General features: G+C 40.4%; 1 protein-coding gene across 3 annotated transcripts in view; it reads left to right on the forward strand.

Moving 5' to 3' along the window:
• Positions 1–26,968, forward strand: part of meltf (melanotransferrin) — a 53,318-nt gene that overhangs the window by 9,893 nt on the left and 16,457 nt on the right. For all 3 annotated transcript variants that reach the window (XM_052018551.1, XM_052018552.1, XM_052018553.1), the window contains exons 3-11: positions 3,233–3,332; positions 5,065–5,250; positions 7,596–7,752; positions 8,401–8,468; positions 15,303–15,490; positions 17,676–17,850; positions 19,925–20,076; positions 23,720–23,816; positions 26,218–26,412. In XM_052018551.1, coding sequence (XP_051874511.1) covers positions 3,233–3,332; positions 5,065–5,250; positions 7,596–7,752; positions 8,401–8,468; positions 15,303–15,490; positions 17,676–17,850; positions 19,925–20,076; positions 23,720–23,816; positions 26,218–26,412 — 1,318 coding nt within the window. The remainder of the gene's footprint in view (positions 1–3,232; positions 3,333–5,064; positions 5,251–7,595; positions 7,753–8,400; positions 8,469–15,302; positions 15,491–17,675; positions 17,851–19,924; positions 20,077–23,719; positions 23,817–26,217; positions 26,413–26,968) is intronic.

The raw sequence follows: 26,968 nt of genomic DNA on the forward strand, positions 1-26,968 counted from the left end.
GGGCTTCCCTGAGCAGGTCCCTGACCAATGTTAGGAATGCAGGCTGTTTACTTATGGGCTTTCCTATTCACCCAACCCCTGTTTCCCTCCCTCCTTCCCCCCTTCCCCACCTCCCCCACCTCCCCCCTTCCCCACCATCCCTCAACAATACTGGCATCTATCTTCCCTCAATCTTGTGACGTTTGCTTGACTTGATTCCCTTCACCCATGCTCTGATCACCTAGTCTCTTCCCCATCCACTGATCACCTGCCCAGATCTCCCCCACCCAACAATTAACACTTCACCCCCACCCCAACAATTAGCTATTTCCCCGTGATTGGCAGTCCCAGACTAATCCCACTATCACTGTTTGAGAGCAGATGACCTCATCTCCTGATCCCCAACCTTCTCCCCCTTGACTTGTCTCCCAGAATTACCTAATTTTCTTTGCGTGCTCTGAACTGATATAGCAAGCGAAGTAAAGGCTTTATCTCACACATAGCTAATTTGGAAATACTTGATGTCAATGACCTTAGTTCAGTGACTACTTTATGTCGTTCTGAAGCCATTCAAAAAGTTCTAGGCTGTTACTGTTGCACATTGTATCGAGACAATATTATAGTTGACTTTACTTCAAAATATTATTTTGTTGTGATGCTTTTCCATGATGTATAACTCATCAGGTTTTGACTGTCTTGCAGACTTTTGCTTTATCATTTTAAAGCTAGGAACACAATCACTCCTATACTTGTTTAAGGTAATATATTCAGAGAAAAGAACATATTTGGTCATGATGGTGTTGCTTGGTCTTAAAATAGGATTGAAACAGCACCATCAAAATTTATTTGACATAGAATGTCAGCACAACCTAAGTCTTCTTAACTTTTGTATTGATTCGGTGTCCAAACTGGTCACTTTGGAACTTTGCAATAGTATCTTGGTAGTTCACTTAAATGTCTAATACTGCTCGGTCAATTAAAACAATGTTGGGAATGCTCAGCAGGTCAGGCAGCATCTATGGAGGGAGAACAATTGTGGAAGAGGCAGTGAATTAAACAATAATTGAAAAGCAAAAAAAATTACAGATGCTAGAAATCTGAAATCAAATCTGAAATAAAGATAGAAAATGCTGGGGATGTTCACCAAGTCGTATAGCAACTGTGGAGAGCATTCTCCAGCTAATTGTATCATTTTCTTTGTATAATTGATTATATTTACTCTGTGATGCCAAATATTGCTTTACTAAGTTGGATGGTTGGATTTGTGACCTGAGTGAACATCATTTGTTGGGTGCCATAAAATGTAGGCACACAACAAATGATGTTCACTCAGGTCACAAATCCTTTGAAAATAGAATGTAACAGATGTTTTAAAGTGTTCTGCAGCCAATTGCCTTTATCTTTAATGCATGTTAATCCATTGAATGGGAAATATTAATAGATAGATGTCAATTATAGCTCAGCTGATCATACTTGGAGTCAGTAGAAGGTTATGGTTTTGTGTCCTAGTCTAGAGACTTTAATAAAAATGTAAGCTGGAACTTTAGTGTTTGAGTTAATTTCTTTCAGGTGAGATAGAAAAACTACAGCACAATTCAGGCCCTTCGGCCCACAAAGCTGTGCCAAACATGTCCCTACCCTAGAAATTACTAGACCTTTATTTTACTCAGCTCCATGTACCTATCCAACAGTCTCTTGAAAGACCCTATCGTATCCGCCTCTACCACCGTTTCCGACAGCCCATTCCATGCACTCACCACTCTCTGAGTAAAAAAAACTTACCCCGACATCTCCTCCATATCTACTCCCCAGCACCTTAAACCTATGTCCTCTTGTGGCCACCATTTCAGCCCTGGGGAAAAGCCTCTGACTACTACCCGATCAATACCTCTCATCATCTTATACACCTCTATCAGGTCCCCCCTCATCCTCCGTCTCTCCAAGGAGAAAAGACCGAGTTCCCTCAGCCTGCTTTCATAAGGCATGCTCTGCATTCCAGGCAGCATCCTTGTAAATCTCCTCTGTACCCTCTCTATGGCTTCCACATCCTTCCTGTAGTGAGGTGACCAGAACTGAGCACAATACTCCAAGTGGGGTCTGACCAGGGACCTATATAGCTGCAACAATACCTCTCGACTCCTAAATTCAATTCCCCGATCGATGAAGGACAATACACCATATGCTTTCTTAACCACAGAGTCAACCTGTGCAGCCACTTTGAGCGTCCTATGGACTCGGACCCCAAGATCCCTCTGATCCTCCACACTGCCAAGAGTCCTACCATTAATACTATATTCCACCAACATATTTGACCTACCAAAATGAACCACTTCACACTTATCTGGGTTGAACTGCATCTGCCACTTCTCAGCCCAACTTTGCATCCTATCTATGTCCCTCTGTAACCTCTGACAGCCCTCCAAACTATCCACAACACCCCCAATCTTCGTGTCATCCGCAAACTTACTAACCCACCCCTCCACTTCCTCATCCACGTCGTTTATAAAAATCACAAAGAGTAAGAGTCCCAGTAGAGACCCCTGAGGTGCACCACTGGTCACTGACCTCCACTCAGAATACGACCCTTCAGCAACCACTCTTTGCCTTCTGTGGGCCAGCCAGTTCTGGATCCACACTGCAATGTCCCCTTGGATCCCATGTCTCCTCACCTTCTCCATAAGCCTTGCATGGGGTACCTTATCAAATGCCTTGCTGAAATCCATATACACTACATCTACTGCTCTCCCTTCTTCGATGTATTTAGTCACATCCTCAAAAAATTCAATCAGGCTCTTAAGGCAGGACCTGCCCTTGACAAAGCCATGCTGACTATTCCTAATCATATTATACCTCTCCAAATGTTCATAAATCCTGCCTCTCAGGATCTTCTCCATCAGCTTACCAACAACTGTTGAACTGAAGTTGTGCCTGCCTTTCAAGTGGATCTAAAAACCTCACAGTAGTATTTCAGAGAAGAGCAGGATGTACCTTCCCAATTTCTGTGCCAACATTTAACCCTCATACAATGGCCAGCAGAGATTATTTGAACATGAACACATTGTTGTTTCTGTGATTTAGTGAACAAATTGTCGTGTTTTGTACATTGCAGCAGTGAGTACACTTCACAAATACATAACATTTTGTCATTCTATGTTTGTGAATGCAGGCTCTTTCAATAATTAGACTATGCTGCTTTAACTTATTTTTCAAAATAAAAATTTTCAACTGGTAAATTTCTTCAATCATTTAACAGAGCAAAGAAGCAGATGCGATGTCTTTGGATGCTGGGGACCTCTATCAGGCTGCAAGGGAATATAAACTGAAACCAGTGGTTGGAGAGAAGTATGATCAAGGTATTGCACATATGGATACAAAGATATTTCACATTAATATTTAATCAACATCAATATTAAAGGTAATAGTTAATGTTAATTAACATTAATTGCACACAGCCGATACATGCACCCCATGCATCTCTCAGTTCACTTTTATAAAGGTAAAGGAGAAAACTGATAAACTTTGCTATTGGAAAGTTGCATCAGACTTCATATTGTACAGGGAGCCACAGAATTAGGGGCAGGAGAAAGCGTACTGGGGAGATTAGCACCTCTAGCCTTGAAAATTTGAGAAGCTGGAGAATATAAAAGGGACACAGTGCAAATGGTTTTGTTACAGGATTAATAATCCAGAGATCTTTATTTGTTCACTGTTGCACTTTGTCATGGGAAGGCTGATTCCGATTCCATGTTACACACTGAAGAGCTGAGGTTTGTGTGTGGTGAGGTATCAGCTAAATTTTAACTCCAGCGTATGGTGGAATCACGACTTCTGACCATAAAGAGGTGAGGCGATGCAGATTATCAGCAGAGTCATCATTAATCAGACCGTGCGTCTCAAAGCACTGTCAGTATGTGCAGAACAGCTTTCTTTGGAGTAGGGTCAAATGTTACTAATAATCATGAAAGCACATGTTTTGAAGTCTGGCCGTTCAATTATAATACATGTGAAGTCCTTACAATATGACAAAGTAGTCCTCTCAATTTTAGTTACAAGCCTAGACCAAGAGCCTGTGCCACGTGACTTAGCCTCAAAATCTTGGCAATATAAATATATGAGCATAAGAAACTGGAGCAAGAAGGACCATATGACCCTCGAGCCCGATCCACCATTCAAAAAGATCGTACCTCAGTTGACTGTCCATTTCTCAGATCTTTTAACTGCACCAGTGCCCCATAACATCAATTGATCTCAACATGGGCATACTAAGTAATTGAGCACCCACCACCCTCTAAGGTAGGGAATTACAAAGGTATGCTATTTTACACCTCGATAATGCAGACATCAAGACTCTAATCTTTACTGGGCACAATTTCCAAGCTGGTGTTGGGGGTGGGTGGGTGCCGGTGGTGGAAAGAAGAGTGGTGAAAGTGGTACCAAACATTGACTTTGCATCACTTTTTTTTTGTCTGCCCAAAAATCAGCTTCATTAGCCACCGTGTTTGAGGAAGCAGGGCTTGGGCTGCTGGAGTAGTGAATGCAAGGGGATAGGTGAGTATGCACTAGCCAGGAGGGATAAGGCAGCACAAGTCAGCTGGGGAACAGACATGAGTGATTGGTGATTTATGGTGAGTTCCTGATCATCTAAAGGTGTACCTTGGTGTTCATTCAAATATTTGATGATATCATCATAGTGTCATAAAGCAGGAAAGAAGCCCTTTGACCAAGTGAGTCTGTACCAACCATTAAGCACCCATTTACAATATTCCTACACCAGTCTAAAGCATACGGCCTTATTCAAGTATTTAAATTAACATCCACCTCCTTGAAGCAGATTGGTTACCTGCCACCTTCCCACAGCTTTTAAAATTAGAGATAAACAGTTAAAGGCAGGTTAGATTTGGGACTGTTGTTTGTTTTTAAAAAATTTCTGCCACATTTCAGGTGGAAATTCAAGTGTAGTAATCTATTTGGGGTGGCATTGCAATATAATCAAAGTCCCAATAACTCCAAATTAAATGCTTATTAGATTTGCCTTGATTCACATTGATGCTAATTTATTTTTTGGTTTCTTTCTCTTTCCTTTAGAAGTTGGAACCTTTTATTATGCAGTAGCTGTTGTTAGAAAATCAGACAGTTCAATCACAATCAACAATCTGAAAACGAAAAAGTCTTGCCACAGTGGATATGGTAGAGCAGCAGGATGGAAAGTTCCAGTTGGTTATCTGATTAACACTGGAAAAATGTCAGTGATGGGTTGTAAATTTTCACAAGGTAAAGCTGGGGCCTTAAAGCTGTATTTAAATGCTATTGTATCTCACTTTCTGAATATTGCTGTCTATTCTGATCAGTATCTATCTCGCTCTCTCCCTTACCAATCACTCCATGTTCATTTGTTTCTATTTTTGCCTCCTATTTGTCGCTTTTGATCTCCATCAATCTACATCCTTCACCCTATTTCTGTCTTGTTGTCTGCATCACCTGCTTCTCTTTCATCAATTGTTTCACCTATTTGTTTGCCTGTCATCCATTCTTCCTCTTCATCCACATCCATCATTCTCTATTCCTGCGTCCTCTGTTTCTTTTTGTTTAATCTCTGGTAATTTCATTTCATATCCCTTTTTCGTTTAGCTAGTCCTTTCAGATCGCATTCTTTTCATTTTGATGTCACTGAGTAAGTAACTGACCAGAACACATCAGCTGGATAACTGGACACTAAATAAGCAATACTAAAACTGTCGGTTTTTCAGGTCCATCATTTATGTAACATGGGTGATATCTTGCCCCATACTGAGAGTAACTGGGAATTCATCACAAAGGAGAATAGAAAATTCCATGTAAACAGTGTCCTAAAATAAGGGTTGATGGCTAAAATAGTTAGATTTAAATGTAATCTTAAGGATTAGTGGCAAGATATGGACCAAAAATGTCAGGAGTATTGTTTGCTAATATTTCAACTTTTACAATAATTGTTTGGCTAACAAAGTAACTATTAATTAACTTTATGTGTGAAGGCAGGAACCTCAGTGAATGGTTGATGAACATGAACTCCTTATCCAAAGGCTGAAATGTTGTAATAGTGAAAAGGATGAACAACTTGCTTCTCTGAGACACTTTGAGCAAAGAAGAACCAATTGCAAGGTGTCTTAGAGACAACAGAGGAGGAGAGCTTGAAGATGCAGCTGACTGTTGCAATCATAGTTATTACCACTATTAGTTTTGATGCATTGTAGCTGTAGGCCTTGCAGTAGTTGGTACAGCTTTTCATTTAACTATATACAGAGTGAAGAGGCAGTTCATCACCTTCAATGTCAGGTCAGTGTGCCTTTGCTCATTAAAATGTATGCGAGGCAGGGTCAGCGATATACCTTTTCAAAGGAGTGTTACCTGCCTGGAATTTTTTTTTTAATCCTTTATAAGACATAATGTAAGGTGGGGTGGTGATCTCCCAATGAGAAATCCACTTATTGTGGATGTACTAAAATATGGTGATAGAAGAATACTTGGAGCAAATCTCTGTGGTCGAGTAAGTGGAAACGGGATGAAAAGAAAACAAAAACAAGAGAAAAGCTTAAAGTATAGTCTCAAAATATAGTCTCGTATAGTCCTGATTACCCAACTCCGTCGAGGCTGTGACTCCAATCCCAGCAGCTCCAGCCAGGAGAAGCATCAGATTTGTATCTACCCTTCCTCACCATAACTCTCATTCTTCGACACACAGAGAGTCCAGGACTATTATGCTTGACCTCTCCTCATCTGAGAAGCCAACATCCCAGGAATCAACCTGGTGAAACTTCACTGCATTCTCTCTAATTCAAGTATATCCTTCCATAGGTAGGGAGACCAGACCTTAAAGGAAATCTGATACAACACATCATCTTCCATTTGTGCCATGTTTCAACCACTATTTTGCAATTGCAAATGAGCCTTTCTTCTCCAATTCCTGATTCATTGCAGGAGCATGATACTGATTCAGTGAAAATTTGGAAGCATAGCTGAAAAAAATACATTATGCAAAATGGACAGGCAGTTCACTTTTTATTTAAAGCATTGTGATAAAAGCTTTACAGCCTTTGAAAGACACAGCAACCTTGTTTCTCACTGGATAGCAAAATAAAATCTGGCTGGAATCAATGCAATACAATCTTATTATGAAGCCAATTGAACTTATAATCAGAGGTTTTTTAAAAGATGGACCATCAAGATCCTGATTAATAGCAGCGTGCTTGACAGGCACTCCATCCACAACTATTCACTCACTCCACCACCAACGCACAGTAGCAGCAGTCTGTACCATTTACAGGATGCACTGCAGCAACTCACCAAGACTTCTTAGAAAACAGCTTCCTAGCACACAAGCTCTATAAGCTAGAAGGACAAGGGCAGCATGGGAACACTGGAACTCCCTCCCTAACAGCATTGTGGTATACCCACACCTCAAAGTCTGCATTGATTCAAGAAGACAGCTCCCCCCTTCCACCCCCCCCCCACCCCTCACTTCCTTCTCAAGGGCAATTAGGGGTGGGCAATTAAATGCAGGGTCAGCTTCTGAAACTCACATCCCTTATAATGAATTTAAAAAATCTGATCTGCACGACCCATTATTTATTTTCTTCCAGCTGTGAGTGATTTCTTCACAAAAAGTTGCATCCCAGGAGCACAGGGTGTGGATTTCCCATCAAGTCTTTGCCAATTATGTATTGGTGATGAAGAAAACAAAAACAAATGTGTGGATCATTCGAGTGAGAGATATTTTGGCGACAGTGGGGCATTCAGGTACATCATTTCCATAACTGTTTTTGCTTGTTTCTTTTATCACCACACATAACACATGTAGTATAAAGATCATAAAAATTAACTTCTTTACTGGCCTAGGGAGTGAATGCATGGTGTAATGCTAATTTTTGTACACCACATTCTCAGATTAATCTCTAGTCTAATTAGATGATGCTACCTTGCCCTTCTCCCCCAACTCTCCTCTATTGGCAGCTGTCGCTCTGCCTGACCATGTGTTTTCCTGTCCTTCATCCTGAAGACTATAATTTTCTTCACTTCCTCCCTCCTACTAGAACCAATAATGTGTATGTGCAGTATCTGCTCTTTAAGCTTCTGTTCCTACTTGGATATTTGTCAGCAATGAAATGAAATGTAGCATTAAGGGCACATTTTGTGAGCTCTCCAGTAGTGATCCCTGAGAGAAAAGGAAACATTTTACAAAAGGTTTTTCTCTGCCTTTATAGCTGCATTTATAGATGGAATGTCTTCCCAGGCATGGTGGTAGTGGGATGGGTGAGCTGCAGAAATAATAACATACTGCTGGAATAATAAAATTACTGCTGGATTATTTCACAACCTTAAGTCTTTACCATCAAAAAGCATTTACATATTCTTGTCTTTTTGAATGTGCCTTTTTTTTTGCTTCAGGTGCCTAGCTGAAAATGCAGGTGATGTTGCCTTTGTTAAACATTCTACTGTGTTGGATAATACAGATGGTGAGTGATGGGGTAACGTGCTACTCTGATTTTTTTTTACACGAGTTGCAGAATTTGTGTTTCATTAAAGGAATTGCATCATGTTTTGAAAACACATATAGCATTGATTGATGGGTCTGTACTTGCACTCTTTCTATTGCCATTAAAGAAAACTTGTGATCTCCCCTGTTCATTGATTGTCTTGTACCTGGAAGATGATATAGAATGTTCTAATCTGTGAAGAATTGACCCAAAATTGAAGGTCACTGTCCTTTGTTGGATCTCTTGGTTTGGTTCAAGCTGGCCAGTGCTGGCCCTGTTTTGACTGAGATTCCCTTCACACAGAAATGAGTCTGAACCAGAGCCCAGGGAGATGGGGGGAGAGAGAGAGCACGTGATTTAAGTGTGGCCTTGAGGGAATGTTAAGTTCACATTGACTGTAGGAAGATGCTGACTGTAGCTTCAAGCAGTTTATTTGTTCACTGTTCACTAGAGATAAAATGCCAGGTCATTATACCAAGATGAACACACAGTCTCAGTGAGTTCTTGTGTTCCTGTTGATTTATGAGCAAAATTTTAGTGATGTTGGCAGTACTGTCCATTACCAGTACATTTTCAGTTAATAGGGAAACAAAGGACTGCAGATGCTGGGATCTAGATGAAAGAACAAGATGCTGAAGGAACTCAGCAGATCAGGTAGCATCCATGGAGAAAAGCAGACGATCAACATTTCAGGTCAGGGCCTTTCTTCAGTCCTGACCTGCTGAGTTCCTCCAGCATCTTGTTGTTTTTACATTTTCAGTTAATGTTTATAAGTTACTGCTGAATCTGAAGTTTCTGTCAACTGTTTTTTCCCTTTTGTAGATCAGTCCCTCCATTGGTTTCCACTCTACCTCGCCCTTCCTTGATGCCCTTCCTTGATTCCCTTCCTTGCCACTCAAGGGAAGTCTTGCTTTGGGATTTTTCACACCACAGCTGTTGACATAAAACTACCAGCAATGGTCCTGGCCCCCTGATTGGCTGTGTTTTCATTCTCCAACTGACTACTTTGTTTCTCTTTTAGTGTAATATTTTTCACCTAATTACTTCACTCAGTGGCTTGTATCCTCCACAACATATACATAATTGGAAGCAGAAGTAGGCCATTTTGCTGTTCAGACCCACTCTGCCATTCATCATGATCATGGCTGACCTTCTAGCTCAATGCCATTATCCTGCACTATCCCCAGGTCCCTTGATTTCTTAAATATCTATAAATCTACTGATCACTTCTTTGAATGAATTCAGTAACTAATCTCTAGAACCCTCCAGGTGGAGAATTCCAAAGATTCACTACTCTCAGGGTAAAGAAGTTTCCCCTCAGCTCAGTTCTTATTCTGAGACTGTGACTCCTAGTTCTGAGCTCCTCTATTCTATTCAACCTTTTCTCATGTGGCAAACCTAACATCCCTGGAAATATTGTAGTGAATCTTCATTGCACTCCCTCCATGGCAAGTATATCCTTCTTTCGGCAAGGAGGCCAATCTTGTACATTATATTCCAGACAAGGCTTCATCAAGGACTCTATATAATTGCAGTAAGACATCTTTACTCCTGTACTCATATATCCTCTCATAATAAAGGCCAGCATGTCATTTGCCTTCCTAATCACTTGCTGTACCTGAATGTTGGCTTTCATTTTTAAATGAAAAGAGATTAGGTACTGTTAATGTCCAAAGGGATCGAGGTGTCCTTGTAGATCTCTTTGGACATTAACAGTACCCAATCTCTTACCATTTAAAAATGCTCTTCTGTTTTGTGCACCTAAGTGTATAACTTCACTTCTTCCACACTGCACCTGCCATGTTCTTGTTCATTCATTTAGCTTGTCTATATTCCCTTGAAGCCTTTCTACATCGTCCTCCCTACTCTCAATCCCATCTGTTTTTTAATCAGCCTCAAATTTGGAGATATGGCATTTGGTCTACTCAGCCAAATCATTAATATACATTGTGAATAGCTGGGTCTTAAGCAGCAAATCCCTCCAATATCTGCCTAGTCACAGCCTATCAACGTGAGAAAGATCTGTTTATTCTCACTTCTTACTTTGTTCGAAAATCACTTCTCAGTCCATGTCAGTATATTACCCACAAATCTGTGTGCTTTCACTTAATTGGCCACTTTCCAGTGTGGAGCCTTATTGAAGGCCTTATGAAAATCCAAATGCAACACATCTGCTGGTGTTCCCTTATTTCCCTACCAGTTACATCTTCAAAGAAATCCTGTCATTAGCTAAACATGATTTCCCTTTCATAAATCCATGCTGATTCTGTTCAATTCTATTATATTTCCCAAGATGTTTTGTTATTGCATCTTTTAATATAGACTCCAGTACCTTCCACCACTTATTTTTCGCTAATAGGTCAGTACACAGAACATACAACAGTACAGCATGGGAAAAGGCCTTTCAGCCCATGATGTTGTGCCGAACACAATGCCAAATTAAACTAAATTTCTTCTGCATGCACATGATCCATGTAAACACCACTATCATATCTGCTTTCACTACTAACCCTTATGGCCCATTCCAGGCACCCTATCACACAGTGTAAAAAAAAACTTGCCTTGCATATCTCCCTTAAACTTTTCCCCTCTCACCTTAAATGCATGTCCTCTAGTATTTGACATTTCTACCCTGGGGAGAAAGATTCTGACTGTCTACCCCATTTATGCCACTCATATTTTTATAAACTTCTACAAGGTCTCCCCTCAGCCTCCGACACTCCAAGATTAGAAGTTTGTCTAACCTCTCCTTATAACTCATACCCTCTAATCCAGGCAGCATTCTGGTAAGCCTCTTCTGTACCCTTTCTAAAACTTCCACACCCTTCCTGTAATGGGGCAACCAGAACTGCACACAATATTCCAAGAGCGGCCTAACCAACATTTCATATAGCTGCAACGTAACTTGCTGACTATTATACTCAATGCCCCAACTAATGAACATAAGCATGCCATACACCTTTACCACCCTATCTACTTACGAGGCCACTTTCCTGGATGGATTAAACTCCATCTGCCATTTCTCCACCCATATCTGTAACTGATCTGTATTCTGCTCTATCATTTGACAACCTTCTTCACTGTCACAGCTCCAATCTTTGTGATGTCTGCAAACTTATTAACCCACCCATCTACATTTTCATCCATGTCATTTGTCTCTATCACAAACACAGCAGTCCCAGCACTGGTCCCTGCAGAACACCACTGGTCATAGACCTCTGGCCAGAATAACACCCTTCTGCCATTATCCTCTGTTTTCTGTGACCAAGCCAATTTTGAATCCAAGCTACCAAATCACTGTGGATCCCATGCATTTTAATCTTCTGGATCAGCCTACCATGAGGAACCTTGTCAGATACCTAACTGAAGTCCATGTAGATAACATTGACTGCCCTACCATCATCAATCACCTTTGTCCCCTCCTCAAAAAAACTAAATCAAGTTTGTAAGACATGACCTGCCCTGCACAAAACCATGCTGACTGTTCCTAATTAGGCTGTGCCTTTCCAATGCATGCAAATTCTATCCTTAAGAATCCTCTCCAGTAGCTTCCCTACCACTGATGTGAGGCTCATCGGCCTATAACTTCCAGAATTATTCTTAATTTCCTTCTTGAACAAAAGAATAACATTGGCTACTCTCCAGTCCTCTAGGAGCTCTCCTATTGCTAGTGAGGATACAAAGATCTTCGTTAAGACCCAGCAATCTCCTCTCTTGCCTCTTTCAGTAACCTGGGATGTATCCCATCAAGCTTTGTGGAGTCATCCACCTTAATGTTCTTCCAGAGATCCAGCACCACCACCTTCTTTCTTCCTTTTTTTCTTTTTCAATCTTTTTATTAGTTTCTTAATGTTCTTCCAGAGATCCAGCACCACCACCTTCTTTCTTCCTTTTTTTCTTTTTCAATCTTTTTATTAGTTTCCAAATTAATACAGATTAATATATAACATCGATGATTGTAACACAAGGAGATCAAGAGAACAATCATGGCATAGATAGTCATAAGAATAATAAAATATAAAAAAACTTTAGATCTCACGATCTCTTAGTAGATGAATATAATATAAAAGAAAGGAAAGAAAAAGATTTATTGTATATATAAAAGAAAAGAAAAAAAAATCCCCAAATCAATGAAAAATTGTAAATAATCAAACCAAACTAAAAAGAAAATTTCAAAAAGCCACCTTGATCTCAAAATTCCCTGGCACATTAGCATGTCTCACACTGCTCTCACTAACCTCCTTGTCCTTCTCTTTGGTGAATACCAATGCAAAGTACTCGTTTAGTATCTTGCTCACATTCTCTAACTCCAAGCATAAATTCCCTCCTTTATTCTTTAGTGGATCTACCTTCTCCCTAGTTATCCTCTTTTTTTCAATGCAAGTACAAAATGCCTTGAGATTCTCTTTAATCCTACTTGCCAAGGATATTTCATGGCCCCTTTTGGCCCTTCTAATCCTTGCTTGAGTTCTTTCCTGCTTTCTTCATATTCTTCAAGGCTATGTCTGATTTTTAGTTTGCTAAACATTCTGTCTGCTTCCTTTTTCTGTTTGACTAAAGTCACAACCTCTCTCATCATCTAAGGTTCCCTCACCTTGTCATCCTTGTCCATCCTCCTTCCTGGAACATACCAATTCTGAACTCTGATCAGCTAGTCTTTAAACAACTCCCACCTATCAGATGTGGACTTGCCTGATAACAGTTGCTCCCATTTAACTCCCCCTAGCTCCTGTCTAATAGTGTGGTAATTTACCTTCCCCTAATTTGGTACTGTCCTGCAAGGTCCAGGCTTTTCCTTATTCATATCTATTTTAAAACTTAATGAGTTGTGATCACTGTTCCTAAAATGCTCTCTGACTTAACGGCCAGTCACCTGGCCAGGCTTATTTCCTAAAACAAGGTTCAGCATGGTCCCTCCTCCAGTTGGACAATCCACATACTGTTTCAAGAAATCCTTTTAGATGCAGCTAAGAAATCCTGCTCCATCTAAGCCTCTTGCACCAAGGAAGTCCCAGTCAATATTAGGGAAGTTAAAGTCACTCACTGCAACAACCTGGTTGCTTCTACATCTTCCATAAGCTGTCTACACATCTGTTCCTTGTTTCTCTCCACATTTGGTGATCATTATTGACCATTGTATTTGGAAAAACATGTTTGGCCTTGCACATCTTTTCCTTTTTACATATCTATATAAGCTCCAGTGGCCTGTTTTTATTTTTCTTATCAGTTTACTGTCAAATTCTATCATGCCTTTCTTTATCAGTTTCCTGGTCTTCTTTTTGCTGAGTTCTAAAATACTTCCATTCCTCTGATCTAATGTTAATTCTGGCAATTTTCTATGGAAGCAAAGAGAGTACACACACACACACACACACACACACACACACACACACACACACACACACACGTACGTCTTTGTGTGTGTGTGTGTGTGTGAGAGAGAGAGAAATTGCTGCATTAATCTAGCTAGGTTTAAATTCACGTCTTGGAGAGCAAAGTGATACCATGACGTGCTCAATGAATTGCAAGCAGCAAGGTATGATTAAAGGTTGCCTTGTGCTAATCAAAGGTTGTGCTCCAGAGCGAGTACAAATAATTGACACAGTTATTGCTGAAATACTTTTATTTTACATGCATACATGAAGAGTATCTTGAAGCTCTTTTTTTTAATTGGTATTCTTAATGTCTTTATCTGCAGTTTTGTTCTGTGAATTTTGGTGCTTGTTACTAGTCTCTGAAGGATTGTCTGGACTGCGCCTGCTTTGCGAGAGCTTGAAAGAATAGCACTCTGCCAGCTTGCTCAGGGTTGGCCTTAGCACGGCCTGCAGCTCCAATATAGGATGGCGATGATATAAGGCCATCAGTATCATATGCAATGGTCCTGGAACAGTGCCTGACTGAGAGACATGGCACACTGTGGTACTGGAAGATGACTGCTTGTAATTGTGTCGCCATGACAGCTGTGTGTTTGTTCAAAGGTTGCTTGTTCTATTCCTCTCTTTGTTTTCTTTTATCCATGTATTTGAGTCTTGTAATAGATTTCTGATTGTTGCAATCTCTCAACTGAAGTGGCACAGCACTTGAACCAAGTCACTTACATTCACTCACTATAGATTGGGATACTTTTATTAGTTATCAGTTAGGCTAAAGTGACACATCTGGTCTAAAGGAGTGCAAGACATTGAGTGGCACATAGACCACACCAACCTCTGTACTCCACTCAGCGATAGATTGTTAGATTGTGGACTACAAGGCAGGTGACTTGCATGTCCTGGGGCTTATTGGTGATGGACAGGTCAGAAATATTTCTTTCTTGATCTGTACAGAGAATAATTCTCTGTCACCCATCCCGTCCCTCCCACCCACCCACCCCCCCCCCCCCCCCAAGTGGAGGATATCCTTCAAGTGTACAAGATATTCCACTCCCCTAAGGAGATCAATGGTAGCAGAATACTGTCAGTTATCTCCAGCCTTCTTTCACAGAAGATAATGCAATACTGATATTCTATACTGAAGCATGTACATTAGTCCTATCCCACATGAGGTCAGAGTATCAAAGTGTTTGGTTTCCTTTGTTCTTTCTAAACCATCAACAATTGAAAACTCCTTGTAGTAAATCACCACCAAAATATAGTGAAAGGAACACTGAAAAACTGCGCTTCCTTGTACTACTGACTTTGTAATTGGAACAGAATCTCATTCATTCTTTTTTGTTCACTGCTCTAACTCTTTGGTAATTGTGGAATGTAAATGAAGTGGAGCATCACATCATTATCATTTGGCCAAAGCCTGTCATTAAATTATTTTTTTCAGGAAATAATACCTCTCCATGGGCACAGAACCTGAGTTCTGTTGATTATCAACTCCTCTGTCGAGATGGAAGCCGTGCTGAAGTTTCAAACTGGAAAGCGTGCCACCTTGCCAGGGTGCCCACCCGTGCAGTGGTAGTGAGAGCAGATTCTGATGGCACTGCCATCTTCATTTTACTGGATGCAGGTCAGGTATGGAAATGTTTTGCCAACTAAGCCAATTTGTCAACTCTTAATCTTTTAAATAAAATATATATTTAAATGCCGCTAACTTTGAATGAAAAATAGTATGAAATATTTAGAGGTAATATACACGTTATTGTTAAGAAATTGAGGCTTGGGTTGTTACATTAAAATACAATAATATCAATATTCCAAACATTTTCCTGAGTATTTTGACTTGGGGCCCAACAAAGCTTATGAATTGGATGGGGAAGAGGCCGCTGGCTCAATGACTCTGCACCAGTACTTTTGAAGAGCAATCTAATTGGAACTACTCCACTTTCTCTTTCTCCACATCTTTGTAAATTTTTCACCTTTAAGCTCTTAACAAATTCCCTTTTGAAAGCTATTATTGATTCCATTCCAACTATTATTATTAAAAAATTCTAACCATTTGTAGTATGAAAATGTTTTTCCTCATGATACGCCTGGTTCTATTGTCAATTGTCTTGAATCAGGTACCTTTTGTCTCCAGAAACTCATTTCATTTTATCTCACTCAGGCCCATTTAGATTGCCCATTTCAATATTTGTGTTGTTTAATGGTAGTTCATACCTAAGATAGGAGCAGAAGTTGTGTTTCTCTGGGGTGTTAGTCCTGGAAGTGAAAGATGACACGCATAGTAAGATAATAAATATAAAGATCAATCCTTATGAAACATCTGATTGATTCATTGTAGCTTTTCTGGGGAATTATTAGCTATTGCTGACTATCTAGATTGGTCTGTCACTTTAATAGGAACGATATTCCAAAAGAAGACTTGGACTGTGGGAACTTATTCTCTTCTGTTTGACTAGATTGCAGAGGAATTGCATTAAGGAGACACTTTGACAATTGGCAGTGCAGTGTAATAGAGATTTATACAGACGGTATTGATGGCTTTTGTTTTCTAAATTGTGCCTTCAACCATATTTGACAAGGCTGACAACTCTGTCTTTTCTGTTTCCTGCACTTCTCCTCTCAGCCCCCTTCTCTTCCCAGCCAGGGCAAGGTTCCCCTTGAACTCACCTTCTACCCCAACACCCTCCATATTCAATGGAGCATCCACCACGTTCAATGGGATTCTATCACCGGACACATCTTCCCCTTCTCCCCTACCTGTTCACCTCCTTTCCGCATTCTGAAGGGTCAATTCCTTCGGCAACTTCATGGTCTGCTCTTCTTCTACATTTTCCCTTTTACCTTGTTCTTGCAGGTTAAGCCATGATTCACTTGCATTTCTTCCATCCTAGTGGATTACATTCCATGCTCATGATATGGTTTCCTGTACATTGGAGAAAGTAAAGGCAGATTGGGTGACCACTTTGCAGAACACCTCTGCTCAGTCTAGAAGACTGACCCTGAACTTCCAGTTGCCTGACACTTTAATTTTCCGTCCCACTCCCACTCTGACCTCCTACACTGTTCCATTGAGGCCTAATATAAGCATGAGGAACATCACCTCACCTTGTGCCAGGGCATTCTGCAACTCTTGGGATTTGGTATTGAACTAAACAATTCCAGATAACCATCTTTCTTGCTTGTCAGAACTGGGCAGTACTAATTTTAGGTCATCTACCTGAAACATTAACTCGATGTTTTTCTCTCCACAGGTGTTGCCCTTTCTGCTTGGTATTTGCAACATTCTCTTTTGTTTCAGATTTCCAGCAATTGCTTTGTTCTGCATCTCTTAGTTCCATGACATTCTTTTGTTTTATTTTTTTTTCTCTAATTTCCCTCATTCATCTATTAACCAGACAACTCCAAAAAAAGCATTGTGTCATCTGGATATTATATTTCCACCCAATCACAGACTTTCCCTTGTTCTCTACACCGCTCTCCCTCTCTGTACCTCAAAGCACATTTGTTTTCTCACTTTTCCAGTTTTGATCAAAGATCTTTCAGCTGAAATGTTAATCTTCCTTTTTCCGCCTCAAGTGTTGCCTGACCTGCTAAGTATTTCCAGCACTATCTATTCTTAATTCAGATTTCCAACATCTGTAGTTGTTGATTGTTCACAATGAACTGACTGACCTGCTTCATTGTAATATATTGATTTTGAGCTAATTTCATGGACAACTCTGTCTCTTCCATGAGGTGGTATATAATTCACTACCACCTAAATAAAGGTAATTGTGACACACACTTCAATTAAAAAAAGATCTTTTGCTTACAGAAAAAATTTGGCATTACCTCTACTGGATTTAAGATATTTGATTCCACTTCATATAATAGCAAAGACTTGCTGTTCAAAGATGCCACCAAAGAATTCTCTCTCATCAAAAACCAAACTTATCAGGCTTGGTTGGGGACAGAGTATCTTGAATCCTTGAAAGGACTTGATTGCTACAGTAAGTGATATATTTCCAATCAAGAAAATTATTAACAAAAGGGTTTAACCACAGTGAAAGCTGAACTGTGAAATACATTATTGCATTATAGAACATTATTGCTCAGATCTTCTGGCATGGTAAAAACAAAACATGAGCCTGGAGATTTCTATTCATTAGATTTTTAAAAATATATTGGTTGGCATAGGTGCTTAAAAGGGATTGGCTGTGTTATATTTTAAATGTTTTTCCATTTGTTTTAATGAAAACTGTATGTTATTGGTCACAGAAGTGTGCTGCTTCCTGAGTTGATACAAAGGAAAGTCAATAACATTGCAGGGCCATGTTTTTGGAGGACTTGTTGGATTTCATAAGTTTGAAACCAAAAACTGCATTTCCTTGTACAATGGGAACTGTAAATTCTAGCTTTAAACGGTGCTTTAACTGTGACGATGCTTCATGTAAACAGGAGTTGATATGCATGTGGGGTTCATAGACATACATGCACACATCTCTTGTGAGCACCACTTTCCCAGGAATACAAGGGCATCAGGTGATGCTGCTGCAAGGTTTTCTTTGCACCTGTGCATGTACGTACTTGCACATGTTGGCAATAAATTTGACTTCGACTAGATTCGAAGAAGTGTAAGTTCATCTTTGCAATTTCCACCATCTTCTAGTGAATCTACTATCAGTCTCTTCTCCTGCTTCCCTTTCAGCATTCCAAACAGACTTTTCCTTCACAATTCCATTTCCATTAGCCATTCCCCTTCTCATGGCCTTTCCCGCACAACTGCAGGAAATGCCCAGGGTGACCCAATGCTGCAGCAGGAAGTGCTGCTTCCTCACAACTCCAGTGAGCCCGATTCAGTCCTGGATTCCCATTTCTGTCTGAGTGAAGTTTGTATGGTCTCCCTGTGATTGCTTATGTTTCCCCTGGGTGCTCCGGTTTCCTCCCACATCCCAAAGATGTGGTAGGTTAATTTGCCACTGTAAATTGCCCCTAATATGGGTGGTAGAATTGATGGAAATTTGCAGAGAACAGGCTTCAGAGAAAATTAGTGGTGGGTGGAGAATGGGATTGCTCTGTGTGTGTCGGCATAGACTGATTGGGCTGAATGGCCTCCTATGTAGAAGTAAATATTCTATTTTACCTCATCCCTTTGCACACAGGGATCCATACATTCCTTCCAGATAAAGAAGTATTTCACTAGCAGTTCTTCCAGTGTAATGTATTGCATTGGTTCTCACAATGTGACCTCCTCTACACTGAAGAAAGCAAATGCAAATTGGATGGCTGCGTTGCAAAACAAATCTGCTTAGTCTGCAAGGCTGAGCCTGACTTCCAGTTACCTGTTGCTTTAATTCCCCATCCCACTCCCACTCTGCGCTGTTCCAATGAGGCTTGGCGAACAGCATTTCATTTTCCAGCTAGGAACATTTCAGCCTTCCAAACTTGTATTGAATTTAACGATTTTAATATTTGCTTTTTCTGTTTGTATCAGACTGGTCAGTTCTGCTGTAAGGTTATTGATCTATAATATTAAATAGTTCTTTCTTTCTCCACAGACACTGGCTGATATGTTTCTCGTTTTGTATCTCTAACAGCTTTGACGTGCATTTCACAGCTTTACTTGTCCCTTTTCTTTTTCTCTCTCTAACTTTCCCCATTAACCTATTAACCATAAGCTCCCTAAACATTTGAATCACCCTGGCAATCCTATCAGAAAAATTCCCTTTGTGCTATCCATCCCTCCCCCATCCTCTCTGCAACTTAAAAACAAACTTATTTTCTCAGTCACCTAGTCCTGATGAAGGATATTTGACCTGGAATAATACTTCTGTTTCTCCTTCCACCATTGCTGCCTGACATGCAGAGTGTTTCCAGCATTTTCTGGTTTCATGTTAAGACCATACTTGTTAAATCTCTGTGGTTGAATTGTTTCAAAACCAGTTCGAGCATTATTCTCTGCTTAAGTCATTGGTAACACAGGACAAAATGGAAACATTAGTATGTGTTGTCTAAAGCAAATTGTGACAGTGAAGTTGCCTCAGTACAGATGGATAATAAGCTTGTGTTGCTTTCTTAACTCAGACTTTCCAGAGACTCTGCGCTGGTGCACACAGTCCAGAAGTGAAATACTGAAATGTGCAGCTATGGCTGAAGCATTCCAAAGCAAAAACCTGACACCACCAGTTCAATGCGTTTCAGGTGACAATCCCAATGACTGCATGATAAAAATTAAGGTAGGATCCATACTTGCACAATACCCACAATGATAACTGCTCAAGGTGGATGTGTACATATGTACACAATTCCTGTAGGACATTAAAACAAAGAAAACCCAAATCTCTAATTTCAAGGCTTGCAGGTTATTTTATTGGATTCTTCAGTACAGAACATGACATTCAAATGAATGGTTTGTCATAGATATTTATCCTCGGGGTAAACATTTCAGAAGTTGCTCAAAAGAGCATAAGGTAAAAAGAACAAGGAAAAAGAAACAATGAGACTCATTAATTTAGTGTGACCATCTTTTTAAACAAACCTGGGAACATACAATGCCATTAAGCAAAATAGGTTGTGCTGTGTACCGAGACAAAAATTTCTAAAGCCCTGCATTTTAAAAGCTTCATATTTGAACTGCAGATGTGAACATTATTTTTGCTTTTAGGGCCTCGTGGCACAATAGTGTAAAGAGAAACCGAGTTAATGTATCTGTCAGAGCTCCTTCATCAGAACTGGGAAAGTGAGAAAACAAGTTAGTTTTAAGCTGCAGAGATGATAGGAAGGGATAGATAACACAGAGAATTTCTCTGATGGGGTTGCCAAGGTGATGCAAGGTACTGTAAATAAATGATGCAATAATAATGTTAAGAGTCCTGGGTCAGAAAAGATTGGCAAGTGATGTTATACATGGACAGTGTATGGTAGTTTGAGGTGTCCATATCAACAAGCTGGTACTGATCTCCACCCTTGGTGTGATCTCTTCCTTCTCCCTATTCAAATCCCAAACCTTCTTTATCTTGAGCCCTTGTTGTACACTTCCTCCATCCCCCTTTGCTTTCCTCACTCTGCTGCCACCAGCCAATCTCCTTATTGCCTGATCTGTCTGGCCCCCAATCTCTCCAACTTGCTTCATCTGATCTCCCCACTCGCTCCCTTCCCAAGATATCTTCACTCCTTTGATCTCTCCTCATCATACCCTTCCCCATAATCTCCTCATGCTGCTCCCACTCCCAAACCTCATCACCCATACATACCTCCCAGGATCTCTTAACCCAGATCTGGCCACCCAACTCTGATTGCTTGTACCCGCTGATCTACCCCTCCTGATCCATACCCCAGTCCCATCCTTGCCAATCTCACTGACCTGATTTCATCACCTTTCTTCCATACCTCTTCTTCCATCTTTCCGATCTCACCACCCCATTCCTGACCTGCAAATCTCCCCTCCCTTTTCCACTCACTGACCTCTGCACATTGTTTTCATCCACCAATGTCTTCACCCTACTCCTGCCCCTCACATTGCCATCCTGCAACCAAAACCCAATCTTCCCACCTTCCCACCCCCGCATCCTCTCATTCTCCACACTCCACTCCCAACCATATTTTCACTTCCTTCCTGGACACCGATATCCCCATCCTTCTCCCACAGCTGATCTCCTCCTTCCTGTCCCAACACCACCACCCCCGCCCCATCTCCACACCCCCTGGATCTCTTTGCCCAGATCTCGCCCCTGCTCCAGATTTCCTCACTCCACGATCTCACCATCCCTGATCTCCATTCCCGAACCTTACACTCCCCACCAAGTTATCACCCGTAAACCTTTTGCCCAAACCAGCCGTACACCTATCTCTTTCCAACTATGTTTTCCAGTCACTGAAAGAAAATGGTTGGAGCGCATGAAATACTGTCATATTGAGTGCATCTGTTTTGATGGTGGGAATGGGATGATGGTTCTGATCCTCAAACGCAAGCAGAAGATTTATGATTTCCATGCCAGAGTCACCCCACCCCACCATGCCAACGGTGTTCAGTCGATCTGTTGAATTAATTCAGTGGATCTGTGAACTGAGGCTCCTTGTGGTGATAATGTTTGCCCAGGAACTGGGTTCCTCATTCAGTGGTTGTTCCTGGAAAGTGGGGTTATGTTCTCATTTAGTTTTAGTTCCTAACTGATAATTTGTGCTCTGATCTATTAGATTTCAACATGATTGAATCTCGTTAGGTCAGGAGACCCAGCAGCAAACAGGCAACTGAGAAGACTCAGATATTATTTAATTGTAACAGCTTATCTAAATGAATGTAAAGAAATAGACAGATTACCTTACAGCACTTAATTATATAAGAAGATTATGAGGAAAAATTCACCATTTCAGTTTCATGTTTTAGTTTTGATACTCTCATTGTGCTTTCTGATTGTCACATGGCAATTACCATTCCCTGCACAGCTCACACCCCCTAATCTGCCCCTCTTGATCCATACCTCATATCCATCCTTGCATGGTGGTCATACTGACATGGGCTTGTGTGCTAATCATAATGCTATACTTGCCTTCTGCGGCATCACAGGACCATTGTACTGAAGGGCTTGACTCCACAATCCTTCCGTGAGGCAAGAGCAGGGTGCAAGTGGACTCAGGCAGTAAAACCAGGGGCCTCATTCCTGGGCTGCCATTGACACCTTGCTGTTCTCAAGGGCATTTGACTGTTTTTGAATGCTTCTGAATATTAAAGTTTAAGTAGATTTAGATGGAGTGAAAAATATTTGTCTTGGAAATAAGTCAGAAGATAAAAATAAATTAGCTAAAAGAACATTAAATACTGTGAAATGATGAGAAAAGTAAGTATAAAGAAAAATAAACAAGTCTTCACATTAACAGTTTAATGAAGATCGGTTATCCCATACACATCAATAAGGCTGTTGCTTGTATGGAATCAATGGCTGGTGCAAAGCAGAAGAGCCTTCGGCTCAGAACGATCTGGAGCTAATGCTGGACTTGGTGTTGAGTACAGTGGCCTTCAGTGGGTTTCCAACTTATGGGTTGTGGTGCACAGTCACAGAATTCTGCTGTGCAAACTAGATGAAAAACACGATGATGCTGGAGGAACTCAGCAGGCCAGGCGGCATCTGTGGAGAAAAGCAGGTGGTCAACGTTTCGGGTCAGGACCCTTCTTCAGGACTGAAGATAGAGAAAGGGGAAGCCCAATATATAGGAGGGAAAAGCAGAGCAGTGATAGGTGGACAGAAAAGGGAAGGCAGGGTGGGCACAAGGTGGTGATATGTAGATGAAGGTAAGAGATAGTGATAGGCAGGTGCAGGGGAGGAGGGGAGAGCAGATCTACCGGGTCAGAGGTAAGGAGAGAAAAGGCTGGGAAAGGGAAGAAACGAAGAAGCATGGTGGGGGGTGCGGATGGGTAAGAGGGGTGGGGGGTGCGGATGGGTAAGAGGGGTGGGGGGTGGGCAAGAGGTATGGGGATTACTTAAAGTAGGAGAATTCAATGTTCATGCCGTGCAAGCTAGATGCTGAAACTAGAGTTATCATGTGTGCAAAAGAATCACAGAAGCACAACAATAGACAACATCTTGAACCATGTAGATGGTTCTATGAGATTGATCTGCTGATGAATCCATTAATTGAATATTTGGTTTCCTTGTTAAGAACTACTCCTCAAGCTGCTGGTATGGAACCACCTTCTCCCCTCCTTTTTTTTTTCTAATATATGGAAAAGTACATCAGCAATTTTCTCCTACCTGATGTCTCCAGCAAGGAGACAAAGTCGTCATGTCCCTGGTTTTTCTTTAATTATGTAATAAAATGTAATTTTAATCAATATCAAGTCTTGATTTAAATACACAATTTTGTTCAATTGCTTTGTCACAGAATAAAGAGATTGATGCAGTAACCTTGGATGCAGGACAGATTTACACTGCTGGAAAGGTATATGGATTGGTGCCTGCTGCAGGGGAAAGTTACACAAGTAAGATGTACAATATAATAATTCAACAATTGTGTGGTTCAGGTATACAACTGCACTTACTTAATGTGCATAGGCAGGAGAACTAAGGCTGACTGTCATACTCCTGGAACCCTGATGCAACCTTGAAACATTAATTCCCAGAAGAGGCAAAGAGGGCACTGAGTCTTCCTAGAAAGCTGAAGCAATCTTCTTATCCAAAATCATTGCGCAGAAAATCTTGACAACACATGATAAAGAATCCTTTTCTCTATCTGAATTCATTTGAATAAACACATTTTTGTGCTTTAACCAGTTAAGTAATTCATTTAAGTAATTCATTTCCATTACCAAACAGACAACATTTTATGTACATATAAGAATTTCAATATCACTAACTAGGCAATATACTGTATTTTGTTCATAGCCATTAATGCTTAGGAGTTCATTGCTATTCTTTCTAGTGGGAGAGAATGGAAAATTTGATAATTAGAATTCTGTGATTATTTCATTGTTGTTCAAAGGACAGTTTTTCAGTTGAAGTATTAAACTAGGTAGTTTACACTTCTGTTTAAATGTAAATTAAAAGTGACAGTTTTTATAGGGGCAAAAAAAATTCATCCACATTAGTGTGGACTGATTCAGTTTCCATTTCTGATGAAATTCATACTTTATGCTTTCTACATGGAATCACGTAGAGGTTGAATGAGTACACTCCACATAAAGATACTTTTTGAAGTAGTGAGCAGTCTATAGGCCAGCCTTTATCTCAAAGTAAGGACAATTAATGACGTGGACCAAACTGGTGTGCAGATAAAACTCAGTTACCAAGCTGGTTATACTCTTACTCAGAACATCTTGTTCAAACATTTTGTTAACAAATTGGCAGAAAGCCATAGATTGTAAACTGTTTTGCTTAGAATGTTATCCAGTATTAAGGTTGACAAGTTCAGGACTACAGTGAGGCATTCAGGAGTATAAAAGACATTGTAATCACTGTGTTGGCAAGTTCAAGGTTAAACTGTTGAGAGTCAGAGAGCAGGACACTGACTGGACATTAAGTGAAGACAGGTTGCTTCTGACTTGGAAAATGGCATTGGTGCCTCTGGGGAGGAGGTATAAGAGAATATAGCATTTCCATTTTCCCACAGGAAAGATAAATACTGGATTTCCACATAAGCAAATCACAGTTCTGTTTTTTTTGGCCAATAATGTCTTTTTTTTCCAACTTAGACATGGTAGTCAGCTGTGTGCAGTTAAGACATTATTCAAACGTGTGTTTCTCTGTAAACCTGCAATTGCGATTCAAAGTCAGGTGAAATGGATTCCAGAAATAGGGGTTTCCTGCATATATTTGCATTATTATGGAGATTGCAACCTTTCATTTGAAACCAAACACAGAAAATTTATAGGAGAATGTCCTGAAGAACCCATTCTAAAAGTGCCCACATTTACCTGCAGTACCTGTTGTATTTGTAAGTTGTGCAAAGCTAGCACCATACTAAGTTTAAAAAGATGCCAACGAAACAAGTTTGGAAAAATAAATCTGAATGCTGAATCCTTACTCGCTCCATATGATGATGATTTTAAGTTGTGTTTCTGAATAAAACTGATATGGCCTCTCCACCACCATTTGCTTTGAAGGCGAATGTAAGAAACAGAAGCTGGAGTAGGCCATTCAGCCTCTTATGTCTGTTGTGCCATTCAATAAGATCATGTCTAGTCTTTTATCTCAGCACCACTTTTCTACATTAAGATAAGATATCTTTATTAGTCACATGTACACCAAAACACACAGTGAAATGCACCTTTTGCGTAGAGCGTTCTGTGGGCAGCCTGCAAGTGTCGCCATGTTTCTGGCGCCAACAAAGCATGCCCATAACCTCCTAACCCATACGTCTCTGGAATGTGGGAGGAAACCAGACACCCAGTCCCATATCTCTTGATTCCCTTAGCATCTAAATATCTATGGATCTCTGACATGAATGTACTCAGTGACTGAGCCTCTACACTACTCTTAGGTAGAGAATTCCAGAGATTCACTACCTTCTTTGTGAAGAAATTTCTTCTCAACTCTATCCTGAATGGCCAACCTTTTACTTTGAGACTGTGATTCCTCGTTCTAGACACTCCAGCTAGGGGGAAATGTCAGTTTTGAGTCTACCATCTGACAACTTGTAAGAATTTTGTACGTTTCAATGAGATCATCTCTCATTCTTCTAATTTCAAGAAATATAGGTCCATTCCACTAAATCTCACCTCGTGTGACGAACTTGCCATCCCAGGAATCATCCTGTGAACCATCAGTGCCCTCCCTCTATCACAATTATATCTTCCCTTGGGTAGGGAGATCAGACCTGCACACAAGAACATCACCCCCAATTTCACACTGTATGATATTGATAATATTAATTTTATGCATTAGATGGTAATGATGGAGCATCATATTACGCTGTGGCAGTAGTAAAAAAGTCGAGTCATAATGCCTTCACCATCGATCAGCTGAAAGGAAAGAAATCTTGTCACACTGGGCTGAACAGAACAGCTGGCTGGAATATCCCCATTGGTACACTGATTGAGAAAGGTGAAATCAAGGCCGAACAATGCAAGATTGGTAAAGGTGAGAAAGACTTCTTTAGCAGTAAACATATTTTGCCTTTCAGTACCCAACAAAAACTTAATTATTAGTTAATGTGGAATAACATTCCTTGATTGTTGGCTTCTGTCTTTTGGAAATGAATACAAGTTGAGCTTATCATGTGCACAAGTACAGTGAGGTACAGGTATGATGAAAAATTTGCTTGCAGCAGCATCACAGGCATGTAGGTACAGACAACAAAGAGAATATAAGTTACACACAAAATTATACCATACAGTGGGGGGGGAAAAAAGACTGTGTGCAAAAGCAAGACCTTAGTGCAAAAAAGAACAAACAATCAAAGACAAGTCTACAATTGTGCAAGAGGTGGTCCGTAGTGTTCCACTGCCGAGGTAAGGTTAGGGTTGTGCAGGTTCAAGAACCTGATAGTTGTAGGAAAGTTCTTGAACTCGGTGGTGTACAAACCAGAGAGGATTGGAAAATGGGTGAAATAACATTCATTCCAATATATCTTGTCAGGCCTGAGTGTGAATTGAACAAATGGAAATTGTCACTTAAAATAAATCCTTGCAAGGTA

Source organism: Pristis pectinata, chromosome 6 (assembly GCF_009764475.1).
Source record: "Pristis pectinata isolate sPriPec2 chromosome 6, sPriPec2.1.pri, whole genome shotgun sequence".
In the NCBI taxonomy this organism is placed as follows: Eukaryota; Metazoa; Chordata; class Chondrichthyes; order Rhinopristiformes; family Pristidae; genus Pristis; species Pristis pectinata.